Source organism: Lepisosteus oculatus, chromosome 17 (genome assembly GCF_040954835.1).
Source record: "Lepisosteus oculatus isolate fLepOcu1 chromosome 17, fLepOcu1.hap2, whole genome shotgun sequence".
In the NCBI taxonomy this organism is placed as follows: domain Eukaryota; kingdom Metazoa; phylum Chordata; class Actinopteri; order Semionotiformes; family Lepisosteidae; genus Lepisosteus; species Lepisosteus oculatus.
The window spans coordinates 8,519,473-8,547,468 of record NC_090712.1 but is presented as its reverse complement, the minus strand read 5'-3'; the positions used below and the strand labels follow the sequence as shown (position 1 = coordinate 8,547,468).

General features: G+C 36.8%; 1 protein-coding gene across 2 annotated transcripts; it reads right to left on the bottom strand.

The window, feature by feature from the left end:
* Positions 1-343: 343 nt before the first annotated feature.
* On the bottom strand, positions 344-27,560 carry LOC102695292 (calcineurin subunit B type 1). 2 transcript variants are annotated; one of them, XM_069179956.1, is made up of 6 exons: positions 27,264-27,560; positions 12,847-12,886; positions 5,091-5,267; positions 3,631-3,690; positions 2,919-3,103; positions 344-2,453 (listed from the first exon to the last, which is right to left on the bottom strand). In XM_069179956.1, exons 1-6 carry the CDS (start codon positions 27,264-27,266, stop codon positions 2,406-2,408), a joined length of 513 nt encoding a protein of 170 aa, XP_069036057.1. In that variant the 5' UTR covers positions 27,267-27,560; the 3' UTR covers positions 344-2,405. The 2 variants fall into 2 exon arrangements, with proteins under 2 accessions (XP_069036057.1, XP_006638793.1); XM_006638730.3 differs by lacking the exons at positions 12,847-12,886; positions 27,264-27,560 and adding an exon at positions 5,503-5,845.
* Between the last annotated feature and the right edge of the window lie 436 nt (positions 27,561-27,996).

The window sequence follows — 27,996 nt, the reverse complement described above, 5'->3', positions numbered from 1 at the left end:
CTTGACTTAAAATAATGTGCAAAGCAATCATGTGGTATTGAGCAGTTTTGAAACTTTTTATACATTTTCCAGATGCACAGTACTATTTGTACTCGTTCTGATAGGAATCAGCTTCCAGAACCATAAGTAATAATGCATCAACTACATATGTGCTAGTAAAGTTACTTTCAGATTCATATCAACAGAATATTACATCAATACAGCTGGAGGGTTTATTTTCTCACGTACTGTATGAAGTATATTTGTATACTTAAAAGACTGGGTTCAGTTTTAATTTATTTTTTATAGACATGGAGCATTCAGCTTTTTAAAAAGTAAACTTTTTCAAGAGGCTTTAATCAACTTAAGCTTCAAATGGTTTTATTTTCATTTTCATACAGAATGAAGTTTTCAATTCCCACAGCATATGGTGCAGCATGCAGAAAAAAAAGCTTAACATTCAACTTAACCATTTTCCCACACAAACTGAAAGCTCATTCCCTGAAAAGGAATGAATCTTAGCACTAAAGTCTAGAATTGCAGCCTAAGTAACACACTAGCAACACAGAGGAGAGAGTGATAAGTGAAAGTAAATAAATTCTTATGTACAAAAAAATCTCAAACTGTTTCCCCTTGAAGCAGAGCACATGGCAGTTGACACTGGAACAGATATGCAAGTTTGCCGGAATTCGAGCAACACACTGATCCAGAAGATAAAAGATACATGTAGTGGAGTTTTTTTTAATTATGTTAACATTAACCAAAGTTTGGCAACATTTTTATTTATAATATGAACATTACAATTAATGTAAACAAGAGGAACATTTCAAAATTGATCTACATGCAAAAAAAACTCCATGTCATGCAAGGACACCAAGTACCTGGATCTCTCTTACACACAGAGCCCGTGGACGTGCAGCACTCAACTGAAGAACAGCTAAGGCAGGGAGGTGCTTGTGTTCTAAAGTCTGAAGTGGAACCTGCCTTCTGAGCAATCAGTAGCTTAACTAAAGAAGCCAAATTCCAAACCAAAGATGTTTCTGTGAACCTTTTAATTTATAGCCAATTGTACCCTCAAACTAGGAAGGGATGATGGAAAGTGGGGAGTAAAGTGAACCTGGATAATGCACACCCTTAAACTCACAAATGTATTCTACTATAAATCCAACACACTGAAACACATCAAGAGTAACTCAGTTTTTAAGAAAGAAAACACAGGGCACTGAAAAAGTAACATGGAGGTATAAATTTAGCTAAAAGTAAAGTTTTCCTCCGTTAAAAACTGTAAAAGGTCAACAAAATGTATCCCTCATTTACCTAATATACATATATTGGTAAAAAAAAGTTTTTAACGCTGCCTGCAGTAAATGTATCACTATAAAGCAAGATGCATCTCGCCTATATTCACGGATTACAAACTATATGCATTACACTTATTTTGTTGAGGTTTTACCATTTATAGTATAATCAAAGTAAATCAAAATTCAAAACATTTACCTTAACAGCTGTTTAAAAGGTAATAAAATACAAAATACATTAAAATGTTCCAACTGATTTTAATAGAAATGTTTTGCTGTAATTGATGACTTAGGGGATAGTTTGATGGATGTGAACTTTACAAAGTTACCAGAATAACACAGAAATCTACCTACCATAAGTAAACTGCAGTTTGGTATGCGCAAAGACATGTCAACTTCTTGGCATCTAGTTCTATCTACTGTATAGCAGAAGCAAAACAAGGAACAGAATAACTCCCTGACAATATAAACATATAAATAAAACATACAATCCCCTTGTTACAAAAATTCGACAATATTTTGTTAATGTGATTGAAAGCTTAAACGTTCAAATCAAATCAGCTCATATAAAGTGTAAATAGAAAACGGACGTATTTGGAAAAAAATGCATTAAACCAATCATGCAGTACTTCATGTACTTCTACCAGTTCCAAAAAACTAAAGGATGGTACGTATTTATATATGAACTGGTTTCTTAATGTTCTGCTTGGCACTTCATACTCTTTTGTGTTGCTGAAATCAAGTACATTAAGTTACACCTCATCTAACTACATATCCCCCCTTTAGAAAGCTATAGATATACTTCCTTGTTAAAAAAAGACAAGACCAAAATAAATATAAAAAAATCAAAATAAAAAAAGACAAGCCAAACCCCTTCCCTTCCTCCACCATACTGAGATGCTCTTTCCGCAATAAGCTGTCCTTCAGACTTTAAAGTGCTACACCAAGTTATTGAGAGAATCGAAGTTCAATAACACTTAGTTGGCTTCATGAGGCTCATGTTGGAAAAAGTGGCTTCACAGAGAAAATACTTCCATTTAAATACACAGAGAGCATTGCTGGACATCTTGAGCAGATCTTCAGAGATGGAGAAGAAAGCAGAAGTGTTGCGTGGAGATGAGTGACAAGTCACACATCCACTACCATCTTTTTGTGTATGTCTAAGCCGCCTACAACCTGAAGGGACACAAAACAGGATATTTAATGTTCTTGGACTTGTAAGTAATCCAGCAGCCTTGCTGTAAACATGGCTCTGTCCTACATCAGTGCAGCAGCAATAATGCACTATTGAGGAATCACATCTCTTTTCAACAATTTATAGTTGTTAATGTTGAAAAGTAGAAAAAAACATTTCTGGTTAAGTGTCTTTAGGAGTTATTACTTTCTACTTTTCACGGTGGAATTATCTCCCTTCTTTGTAGCTTCCCATTCAAACCAATTTAAATTGGTTTCTTCTTTTGACTGCAAAGCAATTTGATTTTGGTCTAGATAAGCTAAAGACACAAGTCAAAAACAAGTCAATTACATATTACAGAAAAAGGCTGTAATTAAAGTTTCTGAAGAAATCTACAAAGATGTGTTCCCATCTGCCTAGGTAAACTGAAAGAAGATAAACAAGCAGAATGTTTTAGACAAACTTACTGCACAAAATTCTTCAAAGGATATTCTTCCGTCTCCATCCTTGTCTGCATTAATAATGGTTTTATCAACTATCTGCTGAAGCTGAGTGTCCTTGAGGTTGTTTCCTACCATCATCTTTAGCACTTGGAAGAGCTCACCATTGGAGATGAAACCATCTTTGTCCATGTCATAGATACGAAAGGCAACTATGAAGAGGTGGAGAAACAATGGGAATGGGAAAATTGGGGAAAAAAACAATGCCCGGAACACGTGCACAGAGAATATGCTACAGAACATACTGATCATACCTTCCTCATGTTTTACACACAAAGCTATTGTCAGGAGAAAGGTTAAATACTGTAATTATATACTGCAGATACAGTGATAGTATCTTGAGGTTCCTGACAGTAAAGTAAAGCTTTTAAAAATCTTTTAAGTGCTCGTCTTCAAAGTAAATGTAGAATTTTAGCCAAATGTTTAAGTAAAAAAAAATGTAACAGGAATCTGAAAATAAACCCCCAAGACTTTAGAAACGCCTCTAGAACATGTTGAGACATCATTCAGGCTTAACAGCACTATCACAAACTTATCATTATCATTTCAAAGTGCTCATCCTTTAAAAATGTTGCATGCCATGTACTGTGTTTTGTACCCAACTAAAATATAAACACATCCTATCAGGCTATGAAAGGCAATAGTGTTAAACATATATCACAAACATCACTATACTTACACCTCAGTTTCTGTTCCTTGTCACCTTTGACACTGAACTGTGAAACACCTTCTATAAACTCTATAGAACAAAAAACAATATAGTTATTGTGTTTTTTTAGTCAATGGATTTCTCCACAGAACAAACATTTTCCCAGTTGAACTAATAGATCATTCCTAAACAATAAAAGTTAAAAACCTTTAAAACATAGATATACTTAAATTGAAGATTTTACAAGCATTTATGTAAATAAGAAAGTCTTATAGTCTCACTTATTTAGATTCTTACTAGTTTCAACTTATGGTCTTAGACCTGAATGAGAGGGCAGTCAAAAAGAGTTAAGATGGCATCTTTCAAATGGCTTACCTTTATTAGGGTTTAGTTATTGTTAAGTCTCCATTTAATGAAGCTGAGAAAGATCTAAACACACAACTGACAGACAGGGCAACCTGTTTCACAGTAAAAATCATAAGGGCAGTGGGAGGTTAAAGATTTAGGAAAGATGAAGTATTTATACAGCTACTACAGAAGAAAATTTTCCATAAGCATAAAATGTGTTTATTTTTATTCAATTTCATGCAGAGAGTGTAAAGCAGAATACCATTCGAGTTTTAAACTGTGAAAGCAATGGTTGTCCATTCACTAAAGTTAGCTGATAAGGTTTGTCTCACATGAGCAAGCCAGAATTTGTTTTCCAACCAGAGGTAAAATATTTTTTAAAACTTTAAAAACCCTTTAGTTAATTATGACGATGTTGTAAAATCTGTAAAAGCTAAGACAGACCAATTACAAAAATAAACTAGAAACAAAAAAAAATACACATCCGATATTAATTTAATATACAAATTTAAGTTACCTCAATGCCTGAGGTAAAGAACAATGCATGCATACATGCATTTTGTTGTTTTATTATTGCAAAACGTCTATGCTACCTAAAAAACTTGCATGACCTGATCTATAGACTAGACAAAGAAGGCAATAAGGATCAGAAAGCAATAAGGTGTGAGTGTTTGTTAAAAAAGTGTGCAGCGTTTAATTTCATATACATACAGGCAATCTCTATTATTCTTTTACAGCCATTTCTGGGGTAATCCCTACGATTAGTGCCACAACCCATTTACAAATGTGAATACAGCAGTCAAGGATGTTGGGCTTCCAACAGTGATTTGAAGCTGCATTTTTTTATAAAACTAGATTTAATCATTTATAAAAATCTCTCATTCTGAAGGTAAACATTTTTCAGCATATGCCTACTGTGACTTATTAATGCATTAATAGGACAACACATCACATCAATTTGAAGAAGCTGGATCTCAAATGAGTTACAAGTCTGTTTGCTCATGTTTTATTAAAACCCCTTAAATGGAAGGTTTAGAAAATGGCAGGAAACCAGATGAAAGCTTTGTGAATGACAACTGTGAAATGCCAACTACAGTAAGAGATCGTTAAGAATTTAAATGCGCTGTAGAGTTCAGTCTTACCTTTAAAGTCAACTTCACCATTCCCATCGGTGTCAAATATATCAATAACTCGTTGTACTAAGGGATTCTGTTGTAATTCTGGCAAGGACATAAACTCTTCTACACTCAAAGAGCCAGAGTTATCTAGGTCGAGTTTCTTAAATCGCTTTCCTAGCCTTTTAATCTCATCAGCATCAACTGGAACAGAGGAGAGAGAAAGAGAGGAAAAATAAGTTAATGGACAGGTTCAAAAACATGATGATCGCACAGGCTCACAGACTGCAGCTTGTTTCTTCACAAGCAATACCTCCACTTACAATCAGTAACGCTGGTGTTAAAATAAAAAAACAGCACCTTTACATCTTTACCATCACATTTTTCTTGGTTTACTCACTGTATTTAGTAAAGACCTGCCACACAGGCAGTAGCTTACCCAGTTTCTTGTTTGTACCGGCCATGATGATCTCGACACGCAGTTCTCTAGCACAATACTAATGGCAAGCCTTTAAATAACATACTGGGTTACTAACACTAAGCTCATTCACCCAGTCACATGACCCTCCTGGCAACACTAATCAGTCCACCTGAAAGACTGATGTCTATTAATCTTTACACAGGCCACATGAGAGATCCGAACAATGCATGGGGTGTCGGAATGCTGAATATTATTAGTTGAACAGATAAATGGCAGTGTGCTTAATTCATCTTTCTACTGTGCTATTGAAAGCATATAATAATGCTTCTACTTGATGACTAATCAAAAACGAACAAATGATTAAGCGCTTCAACAAGTAGCAGAGCTGTTGCTGGGGGCCCTTGATGCAGATTTCTGTATATTTTTGTCACCACCTGAAAATCCTTTTTTTTTTAAAAAATGAATGTAAGTGATTACAGTTCTCTTAACAAAGCACATCACATTTAGAGAATGTGTAGGGGCCTCCTGTGCATGAATAATTTGTTCAGGCAATCTGCAAGCTAAAGAATTTTTTTAAATGTGCTACTTAAGTAACATAGCCTTTCTAGTATTATCAGTTTTCAACAATTCAAGCAAATTGCATTTGTATTCAGTCATACTGTGCGTCACCCAGCTCCTCCTGCTGCCTGTAGTGTCCCTGACCTTTCCTCCTCTTCTATATCTAGACCCCTCTCCCCCATTTTTCTAAAGTACATACTGTAGCCTCTGCTGGTCTTGTATGCCATCTTATTAGGACTGTTTCATTTGTCATGACTTGACTTTTCGAGAAAAGACCCAGCTGTGTTAAGGCTGCAGTAGCATTCACAAGGTTGGCTGCCTTTATCTTGGTATCTTGTTTTATCGCTCAGCCCCACTCTTGTAAATGTGGCAAAAATTATGTATTATGTTATACAACATGACAATGTAACAATTTTAAGGAACAAAGCATGGGTTATCTGTAAAATGCTATTAATTTAGAACTGGGATTCATAAAATCAATTAGTTAATGGTCTGCTAAAAAAGCTCTGATTCACAGATATGTAACAAGATTTTAAGTGGGGAAAAAAAACCTTGTAAGGCAAGCAAGAATGAAACTGACAGTGAAATATTAAAAAAAAAACAGATAATATATATAGGTACAGTACATAAATACAAAACTATGAAATCAGAGTGGCCAAAGGTGTAGGAACAGTAAACTTGCTGGAGCCTGACAAACAGGATGCTATGATATTAAAGAAAACTGATATACAATGTTTCAGAAGTATGTTTAGAAAGTATACAAAGTATACCCTATTCCAAATTTACTTTAAAAGTTCCTTTGTCTTCATGACCTAGTTTTACCCTGAACTCATGTGAAACCCCCTAGTTGCACACAGATGGACTCTATTTAACATATGTTGTGACTTTTAAAGATATTTGGTTGCACCAGAGCCGATGTAGGTGTGTTATAGTAAAGGGGGTGAATACTTATGCAATCACTTATTTTCTGTTTTATATTTATAACTCAAGAGAATCTGCCAAATTTTGTTTTCACTTTGACATTATAGAATGTTTTGTGATGATCAATGGCAAAGAAATCTTACCATATTGTGATTCTATATTGATTCTATAATGTGAAAAGGTCTGTTTATTGAAGAATGCAATGTGATCAGTAAACATTTAAAAAAATATATGGCCTAGCTACATACACAGAGAGAATGAAGAATATTCTCATAAAACAATCCAACAATAAAACTGAATTTAATCTACCATTTATATCTGATGAAAATGCAGTCCTCTAGGCCTCCACATGCAGATTTGTTTCAGAGTTCTCAGCTCTATAATGAAAACTGTTTAACGATCTTATATTTATTGACTTGTTTTCAGCTCTTCATGTTGCAAGGTTTCCTTTTAATTATATTTTCCAAACCACGTAAAAATGATCAATATTAAATTAATGACAACTTTGAATAGGTACCAATTAAGCAATGAATTAGTCCAGTTAAGTCTGAACCAGCAGGTGTGGAGTTACCAAGGCACAGAAGAGGAAAGCTCAGCCTACAAATTAAAGTACTGTATTGACTTATCATTGCTATTGCATCTCTGCACCACTAGAGGTTCCACTGGGTAAACAAGTAGTTTTCTAATAAAGGAGAAGTATTTTCTTGAGCACAAATCCAATGAATTCCTACCTTGCCTACAAAGAACACTTTCTATACATACTATCCAGGCATGATAACCTAAGCATGCTAATACATATTCACCAAAGATTTAGGTGTGGTTCTTAGGTTGTAAACAAAAAAGTTCCTTGTAATCAAGATTTCCTAGCCGGGGGCAAAATGACTGATTTCCAGAAGAAGGCAGACAGAACAAACTGAATTTTACTTTCAATAAAAAGTAGTACAATTACTTGGTAACAATTTCTAAACCATTTTAAACTGAAGTACAAACAGCCACGTGTAAAGGCATGTTTTAATGTCCCAAAAGTTCAATATAACCTTTTCACAAATGTGATTACTTTTATACAGATATAAATATATTAGTTGTGCTTTCGTAGATGCTCTTTAATAAATTAAACCTTTTACAATTTGTTATAAAAGGTAAATTAACTGAATAAACTGTTAACAGCAGCATCGGAGTAGCTCATGAGCCAAGTTTAAACTGCAAAACACAAAGATTAGCCTGACTGCTTTTTTGTACCAAAAATCTAGATCTACAAAGCTCACCCAAAGCTGACAAAATATAACTACACAGTTCAAATAACTCAAATCAAGGAATAAAGATAAACAGATTCATAAAAGATTAAAAAATACAGGGTTCTGGGTGTCTTGAGGTTACATGTATGCAGGAAAATAATGAAATATTTCAACTTTTACAGTCACTGAGTAACCACATAAAAAGGGCAAACAAGCACACAGGAGGAACCCTGCAGCAAAGAAGAGCCTCAGCTCAGATCATATGGACACAAAAGACTAATATTAGCAAGGCTTTTCATACCACCCCACATGTTCCTATAGACATGCACATATATCCAACAATATGAGCATGCCAGTGAAATCCTTTGTGAAAGCAATAATATGCAAAAGAAGAACATAATATGCCCATATTCATGGGGTAGTAAAATGCAGCACATAGATGCTGCATGTTCTTTCATGTTAGAATAAATTAAATCAGGCACATTGTTATAGGCTTTCAATTCTGGCTGTCAGATCATTTAAAGCTACCTTTTTATGTTTTTCCATCTGATCTGCCATTTAATGTCATTAATGTATGCCTTTGTTATCCCTCTGTTTATACTGACTACACAGTCCTGAGACTACACCAATGAAGGTTGAAGTAACGTGCCCTTACACTTGGTATAACCTTGTTATATTAACTTGCAGACTGTGTGGGTTGACAAATAACATTAAAACACTCTAAATCAATCCCAGCAAACAGTCTCAGTAACAGCACATTTATACCTTATATGAATATCATAACAGTTAATCTAAAGCAATAAATAAAGGAGTTGGTTTTTAAAATACATATAAAACAACCAAACAATTTTAGAACCAGATTGTTTACAGCATATCCACAGTTTCAATAAAGCAGCTGACCTGCTTTCTGTACCGGCAGCCACATAACCATGATAAATGAATTTACAAATGAAGACGGTAATTGTTTTTTATGTAAAAAAAAGACCAGAGAATGCAGTATCTATTATTGATGCTGCTTTTACTGTTAAAACTCTCTCTAATTGGATCTCTGGCTCCATGTATAAACCTCAACACCAACTCACAAATCAGGAAGTGCAAAAGTGCTGAGGTTGGAAAGAGGATTCTGGCCACCATGCATTAATAAAATTGTTCTTAATAACTGTAGCATATTCATTTACATTCCATTCATTTATCAAAGGCATGACTAAACTCCAAAACTGAAGGAAGGTACAAGAAAAAATATAAAGAGGAATTGGTGTCTATGATAAATTGCTTAATATAGAGCAGCAGTATTTATAGCACAAGATGTGGAGAAATCCCCCCAACCCCCAACCCCTCCCCCCACCTAGGGAAACCCCTAGCAACAAGGAAACCCAGCTAACTGATACAGGTTATTTTAGGAACCTGCAGACAGCCAGTGACACTTTTAGGCATCAGTTGGTACAGAAAGAGTTGGAGCCAGTTTAACAGCTAGGCTAATTTGTCTCTGCATACCTTCATGAAATCACATACTACCGGACCAATGACCAGATTATTAAAGGGTGCCAGAGAACATGAGGGCATTTTGCTTAATGATATGTTTTCTGCTCTAATTCCAGCTGTAAACATCAAGTTGAAACAAATTTCGAGCCAGTATGTTTTCAATATTCTTTTAAAAAAGGTAAAAAGTACAATATAAATCAAAATGGTTTTATTGAGGCGTAATAAGGAAAGGGTGCTCTATTAAGGCTAAGACTGTCTATTGTGTATTCAGTAGAAGAAATAATGTAATTAATCATTTCTTTAATATACTAGCTGCTTTTCTCTGCAATGCCTAGCTTTGAAAGTTGAATCTTTCAAAAACACCATCAGATTTCAAACAATTAACACCTATTCTTCATTCTAAAGTCAAAAATATTTATTGGTAGTGTGAAACAGATTACACTGCTTTAAGAGAACATTAGGTAAAAATATGTTCCTAATCGTCTTTAAATTAGAAGAGTTGGAAATACACTAAATTCACCAACATGGTTTGTGATTCTAACCCTATACTTAAGAGAAAATATACTTCATTTAGTCTTTAAATTGCCATCTCTTTATTGCCAATCTCTCTTTTAAGGAGTGTGGCAAGTAGGCTGATTGATTTCATGTCACCTCTCTTCTTGATTGGAACAACAGCTGCTTGCGAGAGGGAGGAGAACGGGAGCTGAAATGTCCCAGCTTGCACCTGAGCTACACCCGTAGTGCAGCAGCTGAGGGAGATCAAGCACCTGTTCATTTCCTGTCCTTCAGCATCCACAGCATCTTTCATTGTTTCTGAATGAAAGGCCAGACATATACAGCACAACTGTAGCTGGCCGTATTATTTAATCAAGTATTAATACGGTAAGATCACTTAACTTGTTTTCTTAATGTTACATATCAAGTACATAGGAAGAGGTCAAGTTTATTCCATGCTGAAAAGAAAAGAGACACAAGGTGTGTGAAGAAGCCTAAAGAATGCCCCACAGCCAAAATGTTCATTTTTCATTTCAGCATGGAACAAACCATCAACTGTTCCTTTGCAGCATGCTAACACGGCTACATACTCCAACTTTATTTTTTCAGATTTCAACTTATGTCACTTTATTTCTAAATAAATTCACAAGTAATCAAAAATAAAACTAATGAAATTATTGGATGCTGTCCCTTTCAAAGTGTGAATCAGTCACCCTGACTGTGACTATGATTCTGAAGCCAAGTTAATTAAGAACAGCAAGAATACCTGACAAAAGCACTATATAAGACTATCTTGTTTAGTATATCCTACCAATCTGGTAAATAACACATATATATAGTAAAGCTGCAAATGAGTGAAGTGACACTGAGCCTGCAACCCTTCTAAACAGACAACCAAAGGACACCAATTAACATGGAATATCACAACTAAAAACATACTCGTAGTACAAAACCTGGACTTTAACAGCAATTTAGCTCATGTAGCTAATTCCTCCCATCACCACTTATTTTAAATGATTTATGAAAGCACTCTAAGAAAAAACAAATGCTGTCCTGGATCAACATTTGTGTTCATCTGGAAATATTGTATGTTGAACCTCCCACAGAAATTTGTCAGTCTGGGAAACCAGAGAGATTGCCCTCAACATACATGGGACCCAAGTTCCCACTATCCAACAAAAGGCTTGGAACTTTCCTGCACACTAATAAGGTGCATTAAGGCCTGTGATGAATTCCTTGATAACATTTTTTGGGGTAATCTGCTACCTTCTTTTTTTAAACGGCAATCTACTGGGTTACTGGACTCATGACAGGTTGTGGGTTTGAGTCCCTGCTGCAGAAACACTGTTGTTCCTTTAGATGAGGTATGTTGCCAGAGTTACTCCAATCCACCCAGCTGTATAAGTTGGATATGCGCGTGATATGCGCATACGCACAAAATACTGCGTGAGTGCGGGTGCGTGTTGCAGACCTAATGTGGTCTAACGTGGTGCTGTTTACTCACACGGCGGTGGCTGACAGGATTGTAGTTAGAGTGGAGAAATGAGCAACACTGAAGCAAATGTAGTGACAGAAAAGGTCATTCAACTTGGGTAATTTGGAGCTATTTTGGCTTTTTACGATCAGACATAAAACAAAGCACTTTAAACTTTGCAGTCTGTCTGAGCCATCTTCTATGTGTGTTTTATCACACTGCAGTATTTAATTTTTCTATTAAGATATTTATTTTGTAAATTTTACTCATGCATATTTTGACATAAAAAAGACTTGAATACTCTCTACCTCAGATTTGTTTAATGTTTCTGCTGTTTGGCAAGTGTTTATCGTCTTCTTAAAATAAAGAGTTGTTTAATTTTCCAATTAACTGTCTGGTTTCTTCAACTTTCACCCAGGAGAAAAAATCTCCCTTTAAACTTTAAAGAAATAATGATTTGCATTTATCGTGATATTTATCAATATCGACTGATATGAAAATGTTTATCGTGATAATGTTTTTGGCCATAGCGCTGTTTTTTAGCATGTGCACTGAACTCCTTTAAAGGTAATCAAGAGAAATGTGCTCAAAGCCAGACTGTAAGCAACTGCTCTGTGGGGAAGTCTGGCACTTAATGGCTGAAGCATTTCATTAGAACTTCAGTTTAGATTATCAAAATGGTATATGGGCAAGAATAGACATTTCTTCCACATAAGTATCACTGTTGTGACACACAGAACCACAGATCACATCAAATGTATGGCTAAGATATACATAAGATATAAATGTAGGGGCAGTGGATGTGTGGCTAAGGATCTGCACCTGTGGCTGAGAGGTTGCCGGTTCATATCCCCGAGGCCAGCAGAGGAATTCTACTCCATTGGGCCCCTGAGCAAGGCCTTTAACCCCAACTGCTCAAGGAGTGCCATATAAATGGCTGACCCTGCACTCTGACCCCAGGCTTCTCTCCCTGTCTGCGTGTCTCATGGAGAGCAAGCTGGGGTATGCAAAAAGACAAATTTCTAATACAAGAAACTGTATATGGCCAATAAAGTGATCTTATCTTAAGACTGGAGATAAGCAAGGAACAGAAGCCTTAGAAAATCATAGTACAAAACTACAGCAAGTGAAATGAAAAATTAAGGCCTATGGGGGTAGGAAGACAGATATTGTAGTAAAGATGATCCGAATACTCACAGTGCGAGCACATTTCCAAGGGATAACTTGCTTCATTTCCCTGAAGAGGAAAGAAAAAAACAATTAATTACTGTATAAAACAAGAATCGGATCAGAAACAGAAAATTTTTAAAAATGCATTTATTCAGACAAAAGTAACGCTACTTATTGGCTCTATAAACCTGTAAACAGAGGTTTCCCCTCCGATCCAGTAAATAAACTGAAAAGAACAGCTCTAAGTGTTAAAAACATTGGGTGGACAAATGGCCATAATAGGATCATCTGAAAAATGACTATCTTCTTATGTAGATTCTCGTGAACAGCTAATCCTGTGCCAAACAATCTACAGAATGACTATTTCACTTCATTTCATTTCTACATAAACAGAAATGGACTTTGGTTTAAAATTCTGTAGAGACTACATAAACAGAAATGGCTTCTGATAACATGCATTTATTTAAGCACAGAAGATGGAATCAGATTATCCAGATTATTCTCCCAAAACTAGATATTTTACAAAATATGTAATGTTACTAAGGTTTAATGCAAAGACTGAAACCTACAAATATGAAATGAAATATTCTCCAATCTTTTCTTAGTAATTCACCTAACACCTCCAATTATGCAAGAGAGCAATGAAACATAAAAGTTCTCAAAGTAGTTGATATCTACACATCTACAGCATCTCAAACCCTGTTGGACAGAGCACTTTATTATAGAGGTGAACTCCAAATGCTTCAAAGGCCACCAATCAACATTCATCAGAGGGCCAAAGATGATACACCTGAAAGAACAGCACAGGAAAACCTATGTTTTACTTCCACTTCAGAGTTTCCCCGCCATGCTACAGTTTAACCCTGGCTTTATATACCTAAGCTTTTAAGGATTGTAAAACAGAGAATATATATCCTTTAAGTTTACTGAATTATTGTAAACATTCTGTAAACATGTATTTGATAGAAGAGACTACCCTTGTTTGCCAACTTTAACCATTGGATTATCTAGTACTTGCACCCTTGTCAATTAACAATAACAAACACGGTCAAATTACACAGCCAGATATTCAGTATCAGAGTTTTAATGAAACCTCTTATCTTCCTGCTGTTGCATTACGTATTGAACATTCAGTGCTAGAGCACATTAAAATTGACCAGGTAAGAATATTTTAATTCCAACCCTCCTGCCCCCTGCACAATTAAAACCAAATGAATGCATTCTGACCATCTTCTTTGATAATCATTCAGCACCATGTCTACAGCAACTTCAGAGGAAATGAAGGAGGAACACTCTACGAGATGGTCATTTCATTCAAATGACATCGTAATTTGCATTGCATACAAAAATTGTAGACCTCTGAATAATAAAACAGTTAGTAACCAGTACAGCATTTAATAACCATCTTTGTTTTGCTACGATACTTTCAGGAAATATGAAACTGATGAAAAATACTGCTTCCAACTAAATATAACACGAATTAGCCCCATAAGGGAAAATGGTACTTAAGCAAATTACTGTGAAATTCTTTCAAAACTCATTTCCTTAGTGATCTGTAAGTTCAAGTACAATTTCTCCACATATGGTAAATCTGCTGCCACTGTGCCCAAAATGATCTAGTGTTCCAAAACACTGTAACCTAAGAAGGCAAGAAAAGCAATTTCTGTAGTTGCAAAGCCTGCTGTATAGCCTCAAAATAACCCAAGATGTTTAAAACAGATATTTGGTTCAGGCAGTCTGCACAGGGGACCAGATTAGTTATGCAGAGGCAGGGTGTAGTGCCTGAAATCATGAATTTCATCAGCATAAAAAGGCCTTTCATAGCGTGTGGGTAACACCCTTCAGAAAAACTGGAGCCCCACCACACAGCATGGAATAAACCATTATTCAACAGCCTAAGTAACACACAGAATTTGGCATCACCTGAATTTACAGGTCCTTAGCCTCCCTGTGCCTTTAGAAGAGTTTCAAAATCATTCTACAGACAACAGTTACAGACCTTTAACGATGGTCAATGCACCTTTTCCAGCGAAGGTACATACCAATCAGTTTCACCGGTGTCTGCATAAACAGGGATCATTATAAAGCAATTAATTAATCTAGTACTCGATTGTCTGAAATGGTTAAGGAAAAACTGTTCTTAAAAACATAAAATAAAAATAACAGAACTATTAGTTTTATACCAGAAAAGCAATTCCTGTACTTGCATAACCTGTTATATGTAGTTAACATGTTTTAAATTATTAATGACATCTGAATAAAGAAGTGCTTAAAAACATTTAAAATGATCACAACTTACAACAAAATCTTAAATTTCTAAACTCGGTGCCCATAATTTTTTTATGTGCTGCCCTGATTTTCACTTGTTCAGTAAAATGATATTTGCCCAATGTTAGCACTTCTATGCACAGAAACACAATGGCACAAAAAAATGAATGACCAGCGGGGGTGACTTAAATGCCTTTCAGTAATTCTGAGGGGCAGTGTGCTGTGCTTCGCATCTAAATCATCAAAGCTTAGGAACGAAAATTCTTTCACTCTGCCTCTGGTGCTTTGAAAGGTATACATGTACCAGCCTGTCAGAAAAAAACAAAATGATAACTAGGCCTACGGTCTCACAACTACAGCTTTATATTTCCCCTAGAATGCTTTATTGCACAATATAAAGAAAACTAAGTATTTTTCAAAGTAAAAGTGCCAGTCGACAAAATTTTATTACATTGCAGAGCCTCAAGCTTATTTCACATTACCAGCACAGAGGTCTGTGAATCATTATGCCTTTCTCCCCAAATATATGGACTTGAAGATCAACATAAGCTGCTTTACCAAGATAAGTTAATTTCAGATCCACTTGGATCCTCTTGTATAACACATAACAATACAGGAGGTATATAACATGATTTAAGAGTCCTGATATAGCTTACCCCTACAGCAACTCCAAAATACAGTAGATATAAATATCTGGATATTACTGAATAAACACCATATGAATATATACAATGTGCATTAGGGAACTGTTTCACAAAGTCTTTTTATAATTATTATTCATGGTAAAACAAATAAGACAAAATGCATGTTTATTAATTCGAAAGAGGCTAACAATAATATTGACAATGCACAATGTAAACAAATGTTACATGTGCTAAATGGCTACTTACAAATACAATTAAAAATAAATAAGGTTCTCTATGTTCTGTGAAGATAACAGCCATTTATAGTGAGGCTAGGAGGCTATGCTCCTGTATATCATGGTGTTTATAAATGAACCACTGATAAAGAGAAGGCCTCAACTAAAAGACTCATTGTTTCAACTGTGTAGAGGACTTCACTAGATACACTGAAGAACTCAAGACCCAGTTAATTACAGAATCTTGTGGCGCTTTGTGTTTTTTCCCCCCATAACAGCCTTTCAGTTTTTAGTGTTTCTTTAATTTTGAAGAAGACTGTGCACTTTGCCAGGGTCTGAATGGTCCAAGTTCTCTACTAGTTCTAGCAGTCTGGCAGATTTCTCTACAGCACGTATGCGCTCATCCATTTGATATCTGCACTGCCTCATCAGCTATGCAAGACACTACATGGTGTTTCCAGCCAGGGAAATCCTGACTTCGAATCGTCACCGGTCTTCTTTCACGAACAGCTTACTTGGCACATTTCATTTTCACAGAAAGCAGGCAGGGAGGGAGGAGAATGAATAAGGCCAGTGAAAAGTGCTGAAACATCGCTGCTGCTCAGCAATGCCACTCTTTTCGCCTCTCGTCTACAAAATCGCTTTGTGTAATTAACTAAAAACTAAAAGCTCTAAAAAATGTCACTTTGTAACAACAGGCAGTAAGGGTACAGAATGAACAGTATGTTCATGTTCCATAAACCTCTACAGAGTTAAGATTCCAAAAACTATACAGCTCTCGCTTGTATTCGCTCCAGATTAAATCTGAGGGAAAATTGCAGTTTTGTTAACATTCACATTGCTTACCCACTAGCTCCTTATTAATCTATTCTGAGAATAGATTAACTAATCTATTCTGTTTTATGTTTAACTGGTCAAAAACAGTTTAGAAGCTAATCCAAAGTGGCTTGTGAAATACTGTTAATTTTAACAGGTGTTTTATATCTGAAAACCAACCAAGTCCTTATTTACCTTGATATTTTAGATAAATTATCATAAATATCAAATGCAGTGAACATGCTGTGATAACCTCAGTTAAACATCAATCTAAAACATGCCTGTCATTTGGCGAGACCTGAGGCAATCTCAAACAACGATTGATCAGGGTGTAGCATAAATCAGGACTAAATTACCTGATAATTTCTTATTTGAAGCCCATTCATATTCCTTTCTTACACTTTGCAAAGACAATTAAAGTTTTATATTCCCAAGATATTAAAGGGAAATGTGCTTTGGTATCAGAAGAAATTCTTCCACAAAAACGCCAGTTTTTCTGGTTTCTGTATCCGATGCAACAGAGAAAATAGCAATCAAGTGCATGTCGACACACATTCCTTCTTTAAGAATTTCACATTCTGTTGAACACCACTGTGGAACAAAAAATGTTTTGAATGCCATTTTAATTAAATCCTAGAAACCCCCAGCCCTCCTGCACAGAAAATCTTCTAAACATATCTTGGGAAAGCTCACTCTTGTACAATTCCACAAAAAGGCAATACTTACATTAATCCATTAAACCATTTTCTAACTGCTTTTCCTATTCAGGGTTATAGGGGAGCCAGACCAGACCTCACCAAGCAATGGGCGCAAGGCAGGGTAACACCAGTCCACCTCAAGGTAGATAGTCACAGACACACACTGGCAAGTAGAAGCCAGTAATCTTACCAGTACATTTCTGGACTGTAAGAGGAAACCAGAGTACCCAGAGGAAGCCCAAGCAAACAAGGGGAGAAAATAAACTCCATGCAGATAGCTCCACAGGTCTAGAAATGAACCCAGGGCTCTGGCACTGTGAAGTAGCAATACTAACCACTCCACCCAAGTACTACCCACTAACTAACATTAATATCTAGCAGAAATTATCAATACTTCATCTAAACCTCAAGCTCAATTAAACAACCTAAACATGACAAAAATACTGTACATTTAAATTATCGTATGATAAAGATTAGCCTCAGATTAAATTGTAATTTACCAGTAATCTGACATCTTTACATTTTACGTACCTCCAAGAGCACAACTACCAGGACAAATGTATTGCAAAGGGTAAAAATGTATTTGTCAATGGACGATCTTCATTTGGATTTGAACATAACATTAAGCCCAAACTGTGCAAGACAATTAGCAGCTATGTAACAACAGGAGCAAGCATGAGGCCTTTGCATTTTAGGTAGTTTCAGTGTTGGCCAACAGTTATTAAAAGGGACAATACCACTCTGAGATTTGCTCACGTTAACAGTAGATTAGTCAAAAAACATTTTAGCTGCTCACTTAGCTAACAATTAAAAGACTGGCTCCTGCAATCTAGCCATTCAGCTAAATTACAACAAAGATACTCACTAAGGCCAGTATCTCTTCCAGAGCAACCATTGGTAGAGTACATAATTATGCGAACAGAGCATATTATAGAAAATCACCTAGCTGTTAGCCTTACCTACTTACATGTGATTTATACAAAGTTAAATGCCCAATACCATAAGCCAATGAGACATGATTCATTTCCCTTTGTAATTCCTTTCAAGAAAGGGTCTACATTTTATCTTCTTCTAATGCATAGGAATATTATACGTGTATGGGTCAGTGAGAAGATATCCATTAAAATCTAGTAGTGAACCTGTGACTTGCATTGCCATTGATCTTAAAGAGGCATTTTCACTTAAATAATTGACAGAACCATTTAAAGAAGCCTTACAAGAAGAATAGCTCAAGTGGTACAAGACTATTATACTACCACTATAAGTGCACTAAGGCTCAATGCTGTTTCAATCTTAGGCTTCACAGATAATGAATTAAGGCAGAGGGGATTGCAGGAATTAGGATTACTGTAAGTGTGAGGTCATGTCAACACTGCACTCCCTCTGTAGTGAAGGAATGTATGAGGTTTCTTTGAAAAATCCTATATCCTCAAAACACTTAAAATCAAATTGATTTCTTATAAGACAGGAAAACACTGGAAATCAAAGACATTTTTTGAAAGCAGACAATTCACAGGAAAATCTTATGATCATTCCATTTTCATTGCCATTTCCAAGAAGACTGCAGTTTTAAAGATGTTCAAACAACCACTGGGTGCATCCATGTTAAAGAACAAGGATGATGTAATGTTTTGCTCAACACACAATGCAACGCCAGATTCATCAAAAAAAATGCAGGAAACCTAAAACATCATGATCTGCAACTGTTATCTGATTTAACCATGGTAATTGAAACTGAAGCATAATGTACCTAGAGGCAACAACAGACCAAGACACCTCAGGGTCTTAATGACTTAGGGCTGATCTGCTTGGTCATGATCAGCTACTATAGTACACCACATAAGGAACTGAGGGTCTGTTCGTACATTATTAAGCCAGCAATGGAACAATCAGCTGTTATCATTTCAAACCTTGACACCAATTTAGATGACCAGCAGTTTAATCTAATGATGAGTACTGTTCTGCGTCAAGATGTCCAAAAAAATACATATATAACAAGAAGTAAACTTGTAAGTAGCATCATTGCCCTTTAAGGCTAAAGAACCTGGTATTAAAGAACACTGTTGCTCTTTGATTTTCAAGGTCATGTCTAAAATTTGGCTGAAGCTTACAATTTGTACAGCTGGAATGTTAGGTATTCAAGATCGCATTTTGTCAGCCTTGATTTCATACAGCATTTGTGATAAAGATAGTGGAGTTCTCAACTCCTAAATTTTGACAACAGCCAAAGAATATGCTGGATCAAAAACACTGAAAAATTCACTTTAAGTGAACAACAGCATATGATCATTTTCAACTTTGTTACTGAGTTTATGTCCAATTTAAGTCTTGAAGATAGAAACAGGCAAATTCTATTCAATATGTAGGGCCATCTAAAGGTAAAAAAGGCTTTATTATTTCAGTTCTGTAGCCTTACCAACTAAAGAACAACTCTTCTTTTTTAAAATGAATTAAAAATAAACTAAAAGATTTATCAATACACTGCTGATATTATAGTTAACTCTCATAAATCATGAGATGTTTTCATGAATGCACCATATTAAATTCTAACCTTGACTTCCTCAGGATTCATGGTCCAACAGTCAATCAAAAAAATGCAAAAATAACTTTTAAATGAACAACCTACAGTAACGTCATTTCCATCTCTGAATTGCAAAAGTGCTCAACAGACCCAAGTTACTAGACTCCTGCAACAAAGTCATTTCATTTGATCAAAATAACAGTCAAAGAGAACTCAGGGCTCAACAAATATATGGGGAGTGGAAAGCAGAAGTAAAAACAAGGGAAACCTACAAAAAACATAAAATCGTGGACTGGGTGGATACTTGGCACTCAACATTCAACGTTAGTAAGTGCCAAATCATCCACACAGGAAGTAGGAAAATACATAGATACTGCATGGGTGATTCCAAGCTACAGGAGGCTACACATGAAAGGAAAGTGGGTATTGATGTACATTCTTATACGTCCTCAAGACAATGTGAGGAAGTAATAAAAAATGCAAACAAAATGTGAATATACAGTATAGGAAAACAATATGGAATTAAGGGGAATTGTGTTCGCGTTTTACAACACACTAGTAAGGCCATGTTTATCATAGCTACTGATTTTTTATGATAAAAGCATCAGCAAAAGTGATTTACGTTTTTACATTTTAGCACAGCACTCTAAAGGCTCAAGGGTGCACCAGCAGTGCCTCACCTGGGATCTGAACCATAACCTCACGGTTTGAAATCCAGAGCCTCAACAACTATTCATTATGGCTGGAAAACCAGACCACAAAAATGACCCTACGGCCTTAAGAGTTCAAGAAGTGCAACTAAAATAATCCCCAATCTCTGAGGATTATCACAAGACGACAAGTTAAAGGAACTAAATATTGTCAGTCTAGAACAAAGGAGAATTAGAGGAGATCTGATATGAATGTATTCAAAACTAAGAGGTATAGTCAAATCCTAAGTGGCTCAACATTATGATGTCAGATGCGGCAGCCAATCAAGGACACAAAAAAAATCACAACTGGGAACTTAAAGGAAATTTATTAACACTTCTTCCTACAAAGAGTTGGGATAATCTGCAACTGGTTTCTCAACCAGGTGGTTGATTCTCACACTACATGCTTCTTAAAAAAAACAGCAGAACAAAATCTTTGATTTTCTCAGTTATCAAACTATCAAACAAACATGATGGGCCAAAAGACCTCTTTGCAACCTCTTTTACATTCTTACCCAAAGTAATGTACTTATGATCAATGTACTCATAATGACTGTCGTTTTATCCATTTTAATACCCTTCATATTGTTTAAATAATTCTTCATTAGGATAAGAAGAATTTGATGTTTGTAACAGCTACTATGCTGCTGTATCATATGCAAATCATATGCCTACTGCACATACCTTAATAAAATCAATCAATGGATTTATAAGCAAATAAGTTAAACATAACAGTGTTCAGTCAATGGATTACAGCTGTTAACAACATTACTAAACACCACAGAACAGTAAAGTTCTTTTAGTTTTTAACAAGAGATCAAATCTGACCATGTTACAAACATGCAAGAAGATCCAGTTCATTAAGGTGAATCAGGAAAAACAAGTGAAGAAGAAATGGTCATAAAAAGCTTGTGTCTGTGTTCTGTAGAGCAGCCATGGACTACTCAATCATTCAGTTTTTACTACGACAGGAGCCTATTAAACTCTATGTCACAATTTAAGTAACATCTCTTACTTCAGCAAACAAAGTTACTTGCACATTCTTTTTTATAGGTCTTAATGAAAAGATAAGCTATGAATAAAAAAGCACTATAAATTACTTGTGGATAATTTATGTCAGCGTCCTTCTATTTCTTAAATTCACAAGTAATCCTGGTTCAGGATTTACCTACACCCCTAAAATGTGTAATCAATTCAACAAATAAACCAAATTTAAAATAAAAAAATTCTCATCAAAATAAAGCCACAGGATTGATCCTAGTTTCCAGAAGGCAAGGATAAGAAACACCGATATTTTCTAGGCATTTCCTGTATCTGTTAACTTGGAAGACAATGTCAGCACAAGTTCAAAATGACTCACTTTAAAAAAAAGCTATGTTGTAAGGAAAGCCAAAGAGACACTTTACCAATGACAAGCACAACCAACTCTAGTGCCACTGGTCAGGATACCCCATTTACAAATAACTGACAACTTTGCTCTGGTTCAAAACCAGCGATCAGGACTGTAATATCCAACTTGAACACCAGACCAGTGTCTTTACTGGCTGAGCCACACAAAAGCACTGTAATTACACGAGCCTTCCCTGAATGATTCTTTTTTAATGTCCTGTGCATCACATTAAATTGTGGGTTAATAATAATAAAACTATGCTTTCTGTGGTGCCAACTTCTTGCAATAGCTACTAGGTAAATGTCTTAATGGAAACAAACCATTAATGCAACAAGGATACTTGTTACCATAAGAAAATTAATGCTACATATTATTAGTCTTACTCAGTTTTGTCAAATCTGAGTTTATTAAAAGAAAAGAATTAATGTTGAGTGGTCAATGTATATTAAAAATGTATGTTATTTTATAACTTTTAGATAACTAAGTCAGAAGTTTGCACTGTTTCTATCTCCTCCTGTTCCTAGTTTTCTTGCTAAATTCCAGTTTCCAAACTTTTTCCATCCAAGTTTTCAACAGGCTGTGGAGATTTTTTTTTCTGAGGTGAAATATGGAAAACCGTTCAAAAACTGGCTCGATAGAAACTAAGCAGGCTCACAAGAGATTGTTTTTACTAATACACGGCAAAGCTTCTTTCAACATTGGTTACAGTGAGCCACAGCAAGCGTTCTTCTGCTCCTGGCTGGTATGGTGTGATCCGAAAGGCTACAAAACTAAAAAACTACTAAATGCACATCCACTTGACCACATTAGACTGAGAAAAATGAGAAGATGTTTAGCAGTTTTTTCTGTCTGGGATCCATCACCACAGGAAATACTGCGACAGGACACAGATTTCAAAATGTTTGCATTAACTTCCTCCCATACACATTTAATCATGTTTCAACAGGCTGTTTACTGCTTAGTATGCATTATTATAGTATTATAAGTATCTACATACAATTATTCAAATTTCTGAAAACCACTCATATGCTCATTTAAAAAAATAATAATTTTAATTTCAGGAATGCACATAAATTAATCCACATTTACTGTGACAGTGATGATCGACAGAGAGGCAGGCACATTTCTTAGGTCTGCTTTGGCTAGTAATGTTTACAGAAAACAGCACGGCATCTTCATAGGAAAACACAGCGTGAAACTACTTTGAGAAGAAACAAGAATGCTAAAAAGTGCAGCCTCTGCAGAAACAAGTTCACCCATTATAAAATATGACCCGATGCTTAATCACTTGAAAATGAATCTGTTACCCAGAGCAGATAGCATAAATGGGGAAAAAAGCAAACAGGGACTGCACCTATCACTACAAGGGGCTGTTCTCAATTCCAAAATTAGACAAGTTTTTATTCACCTTCAATAGCACAGATCACTCAAGCAGAATGTAGTCTAGCAGAATGCTGACATTTCCCCGCTTTAAATTATATTAGGGTAAACACTGCAAAACAAAGGATTTATAGTAAAGTAGATGACGAACAATGTTAAAACACTGCAGCTTTAATTACTTTCTAAACATTTCTAGAGTAGGATTTGATTTCTAATGTTTTTCTATTCCATTGTGTGTTTTCACTATAACGAGATCAACTGATGCTCACATATTTAAGAACTGTTACTTGCTATAGAGGGTAAATGCCCAAATACTCAATCTTAGTAACAATCATCTAACATCTCACAAATAATCACCGTCTTAAGCATTGACCATTTCATTTCATGCTGCACTTAGTGTAGGCCTTATTGCCATTTAAAGCAGTAAAGTGACAACAATTAGCACTGCTGTTTCTCTTGGGTCCTGAGTTCAACTCCAAACTAAGGTGATTTTGATGGGAAGCTTGTACATTCTCCTCATGTCTATGAGCGTTTTCCCCAACTGGTCTGGTTTTCACCCACAGTCCAAATATTTTCTGCTCTTGTTAAAGGGTGCAGTTCGTGCATTTCTACAATGCATGAAACACATGAACTACTGTGGTTTGTCTACTCATGTAACAGACAGTTTCACTGTTTCTGACATTAGTTTGTCCCACCCTACCTCAGCCATCTAGGTCCACAGAAAACCCCAATACATAATTAACATAGGATTTCCAAAATCACAAGTATCCTTGAATTATTACCTGTACATCAACTGTTATGTAAACATAAAATGAATACACCAGTCCTAGAAGGGGCTGTCCAAGGGGACATCTCTATTCTAAGGGCACAGGCTAATAATGTTACAATGTTTCTTTATAAGCCCTATACAATTTCTTGCATTAGGAATGTCTTTTTTCACATACCCCAGCTTTTCTCCATGGAGACACAGACACGGAGAGAAGCTTGGGGTCAGAGCACAGGGTCTGCCATTGTACAGCGCCCCTGGAGCAGTTAGGGTTAAGGGCCTTGCTCAGGGGCCCAACGGAGTAGGATTCCTCTGCAGGCCGCGGGATTTGAACCGGCAACCTTCTAGTCACAGGCGCAGATCCTTAGCCACAGAGCCACCGCTCCGCTACATACCACGACCCCAAACAGACAAGGAAGACATATCTGTATAGTGACTTAGACCATGTCACCAGTTTGTTTTCTATATAATGACATCATGATTACCTTTATTTACATTCAACTACCGGCACAGATTTATGCAGTCCTGACCTAACCGTGACTCCTCACTGCATGATTTTATTTTTTCTGCTCTCCTAGGAAGAAGGGCATGATTAATCAGTGCTGCTATACCTTTCCAAAGCACTTCAAAACCACACAGACCTGGCTCTAAAACTAAATAATTTTATGTAGATTGACTTTACACTGATATATCTGAAACAATGACATCCTAAATTGCAGTATATGATGCTAAAGCAGTGCTACATGGCTATGAAGCAAGCATGCCCATAATGCAAAATATTAATATCTCATTTACTGACGCTGTGTGAAAGTAAAAGATGCCATTGGTTTTAGATAAGACATGACTTCTGTGATCTGTGATGGAACTCCAAAGCTGAAGAGCTACAGTGAGAGCAACTTCCTCCTCCTCTACAATCAAGGTGTGGGTTCACAATGATGTTTCACCACCCAGAATGAGTGAGCCAGGAATAGCAATTCACTTGCAGATACCTTTAGCTTTATGGAACTACAGTGCTCATCACGTCTGTAAAAATGAAATCCACTTTTGCAGAAATAAAGTTTTACTCCTGTTAGAAAAACAAAAAATGGTAAAGAGACTTTAATGTTTGTAGTTAGGAGTCCCCTACACCCTATCCCTCATGAGGTACGTTTTTCCTCTGGGTTTTAAACTCTACAGAGGATTCTTCTATACTACTGCTGAAACCAACCAAACAGCTGAAAACAAGTGGTTATGCAAGTGGAAGAGTGGAAGGCAGATACCAGGAAGCTAAGAGGTAACAAACCATTAAACAAAAGAAAAAACTGAACTAGAAATTCATTTACAGTGCAACGCATTATCTTCAATTTGTCCTTTTTGTATCCTAATGACCTGTAAAATGTATTTTCTTTTACAAGAGTCCAAGAAAAAAAAGTGTCTTTCACAGGAATTCCAAATCCATTTATAATTTTTTAAAGTTGAGCTACCACAGACCTTCATCCCTGTATGTTTTGTACAATACTTCCAAGTACTGTACCACCCCCCAAAAAACTGTCACGAATTAAACACCTCCAATAAGGCAATCTGTCTTCAGCTTATAGGGCAAGAGCTATACTGAAGCAGTAATTGGCCGGCTACCAAGAAAATCGAAAAAACGGGAGCGGAAGGCTTGGCTGTTAGGTGTCAAGGGGAAATATCAGTGGAGGCTGCTGGGAGCCACAGGGAAAACCCGAATGGCAAAACTCGTGGAGCTCAAGGAGTCTCATTCACCAATACTTGGGTAAAAGGTCACTGAGAGCTTAAAGAAGCGACGAAATGACGAATGAATGAAAACAGAAATCGAGAGTGTAGGCGACAAGGCAAAAGTTACCCTGAAGAGAAAACTGCGGTATCTCCGATATCTGTGTGCACAGCAGCGAATGTCACAGAAAAGGGCGTCCTTACAACCAACACTACAGCTAGATGTGTATAGTCTGTATAGCATACTTATTTAAAACACTGCATTCATCCAGTTTAGCCATTCGACTAGAGAACCTGTCTATACATGTTAGACATCACACAGGAGTGTTAACTGAACAGTAGTTACAGCTCTAAGCTGGGGAGGCCTGTACGAATACGGCAGAAAATCACCTCTCGCCGACGACTTTGCAGAAACAGATGACGCAAAATTTGGCACACTGTATCCACTATAAGAGCTGTATTAGAAATCAAACGTGGGGAGGGCGGGGGGGACATATGTAGGGCGTTATTTGAGAACCCGATGATGGTCGGCTGAAAAGAATGATGGACGCAGCCTCGTCCTGACGACGAAAACACACAAGCAACCATTTGAAAATAACAGCTCTTCTAACTTCAGCAGGGTGCCGAAGGAAATTCACCTGCCCCGTGTCCTCCCCAAGGAAATCGCCTCCACATTAAGTGTGCAAACGGCGGCAAGGATACGTGTAAAAGAGACACACGGATCCCGTCTCCTTTTTGAACTTCAGTGAGCAGCAGCCTACAGAGAACTGCGGGCGCTGCACACGACGTCGCCCTCACAATGTGTCTATTCGGAAAGCCACGTAAACATTCGCCAGGATTGCGTGCACAAGTCTAAAATAGGGCATTTTATTGTGGTTAAACGTGAACAAAAGGCGGTCGGGATCGCATAATCGTGGCGTGGATTCAATAAAGAAAAAATATTCCACCTCAGTTCGGCACCTCTCACACAGCATTACCATCTCCTCCAACATTTACTAACAAGCGCCATTAAAAAAAATACAGTTGTGCAAAACGTGCATAGAAGTACAGCTTAGCAGATCTAATGCGTGAGTGTATTCACTTAACAGGCAGGAGAAACAGTAAGTGTAACTGGGCCACATTGACATACACACGTATTACAACACCACGGCGTTATTTAAAAAAAAAAAACACTTGGTTGTTCTCCGTTTTCTAAAAGAGCTGCGTGTCTCGATGCACCGGGAACTCAAACGGTGTATTTTGACGAGTCTGCCGTCTGTGGTTTCTTGTGTGTGTGCGTGGTTTCATTTGGTGAAATAAAGACGTATATTTATATACACAAACGGTAGCCGTTCTTACCATTTTACCGGCTGGGGGGTTGAAATGTCTCCTCTGGTACCGGGATACAAACGGATTTCAGGGGCAGAGTGAGGAAACGACGCAATTCGGTGGCGATCTCTCTCTTTTGCAAGCAGGCAGCTCTTGATATATTTTTTTTGAAGACTCGCTTTGCTTTTGCTCGCTCGTTTTCGCCCTCTCTCTCTCTCTGTTTCGACCGATGACGGCTTCACTGCAGTGGCTCGGGCAGACCCGCAGGGAGGGGAGAAGGAGCGGAGGAGGCTGTTGGCGGAGAGAGAGGCTGAAGAGAGAGGGGGAGGTGCAACAGTACAACACATCCGGGAACCTCCAGCCGAGAGAAAACGAGAGCGGCGTATTTGCATACGTGCGCCCCTACGGCGGCTTTGCCGTCCACGCCCGTGCGTGTCGATGGTACATTTTTGTTTTCCGTGCTTTGATTTCTGCACGTTCGAAGTGAGGCCTTCAAGGCGATATCTGATTAAGATAAAATTTAGCAGGCGAAGTCACTACCTGCGAGGCTTTATTTTTTTAATTGTATTCCCTTATTTTATCTGTACACCCCCCACCCCCTTTTGTTCTGTACATGGCATTAGGTGGATATGCCCTTGCATACCTGTTGTGAACAGTACGATAAAATCCAATATTTGTGGGCAGATTGGGTACCATTTTCCACTCTGCTTTGGAACCAAGCCATACAGTTTTAAAAAAACATAAATTCTTTAAAATGCATTGC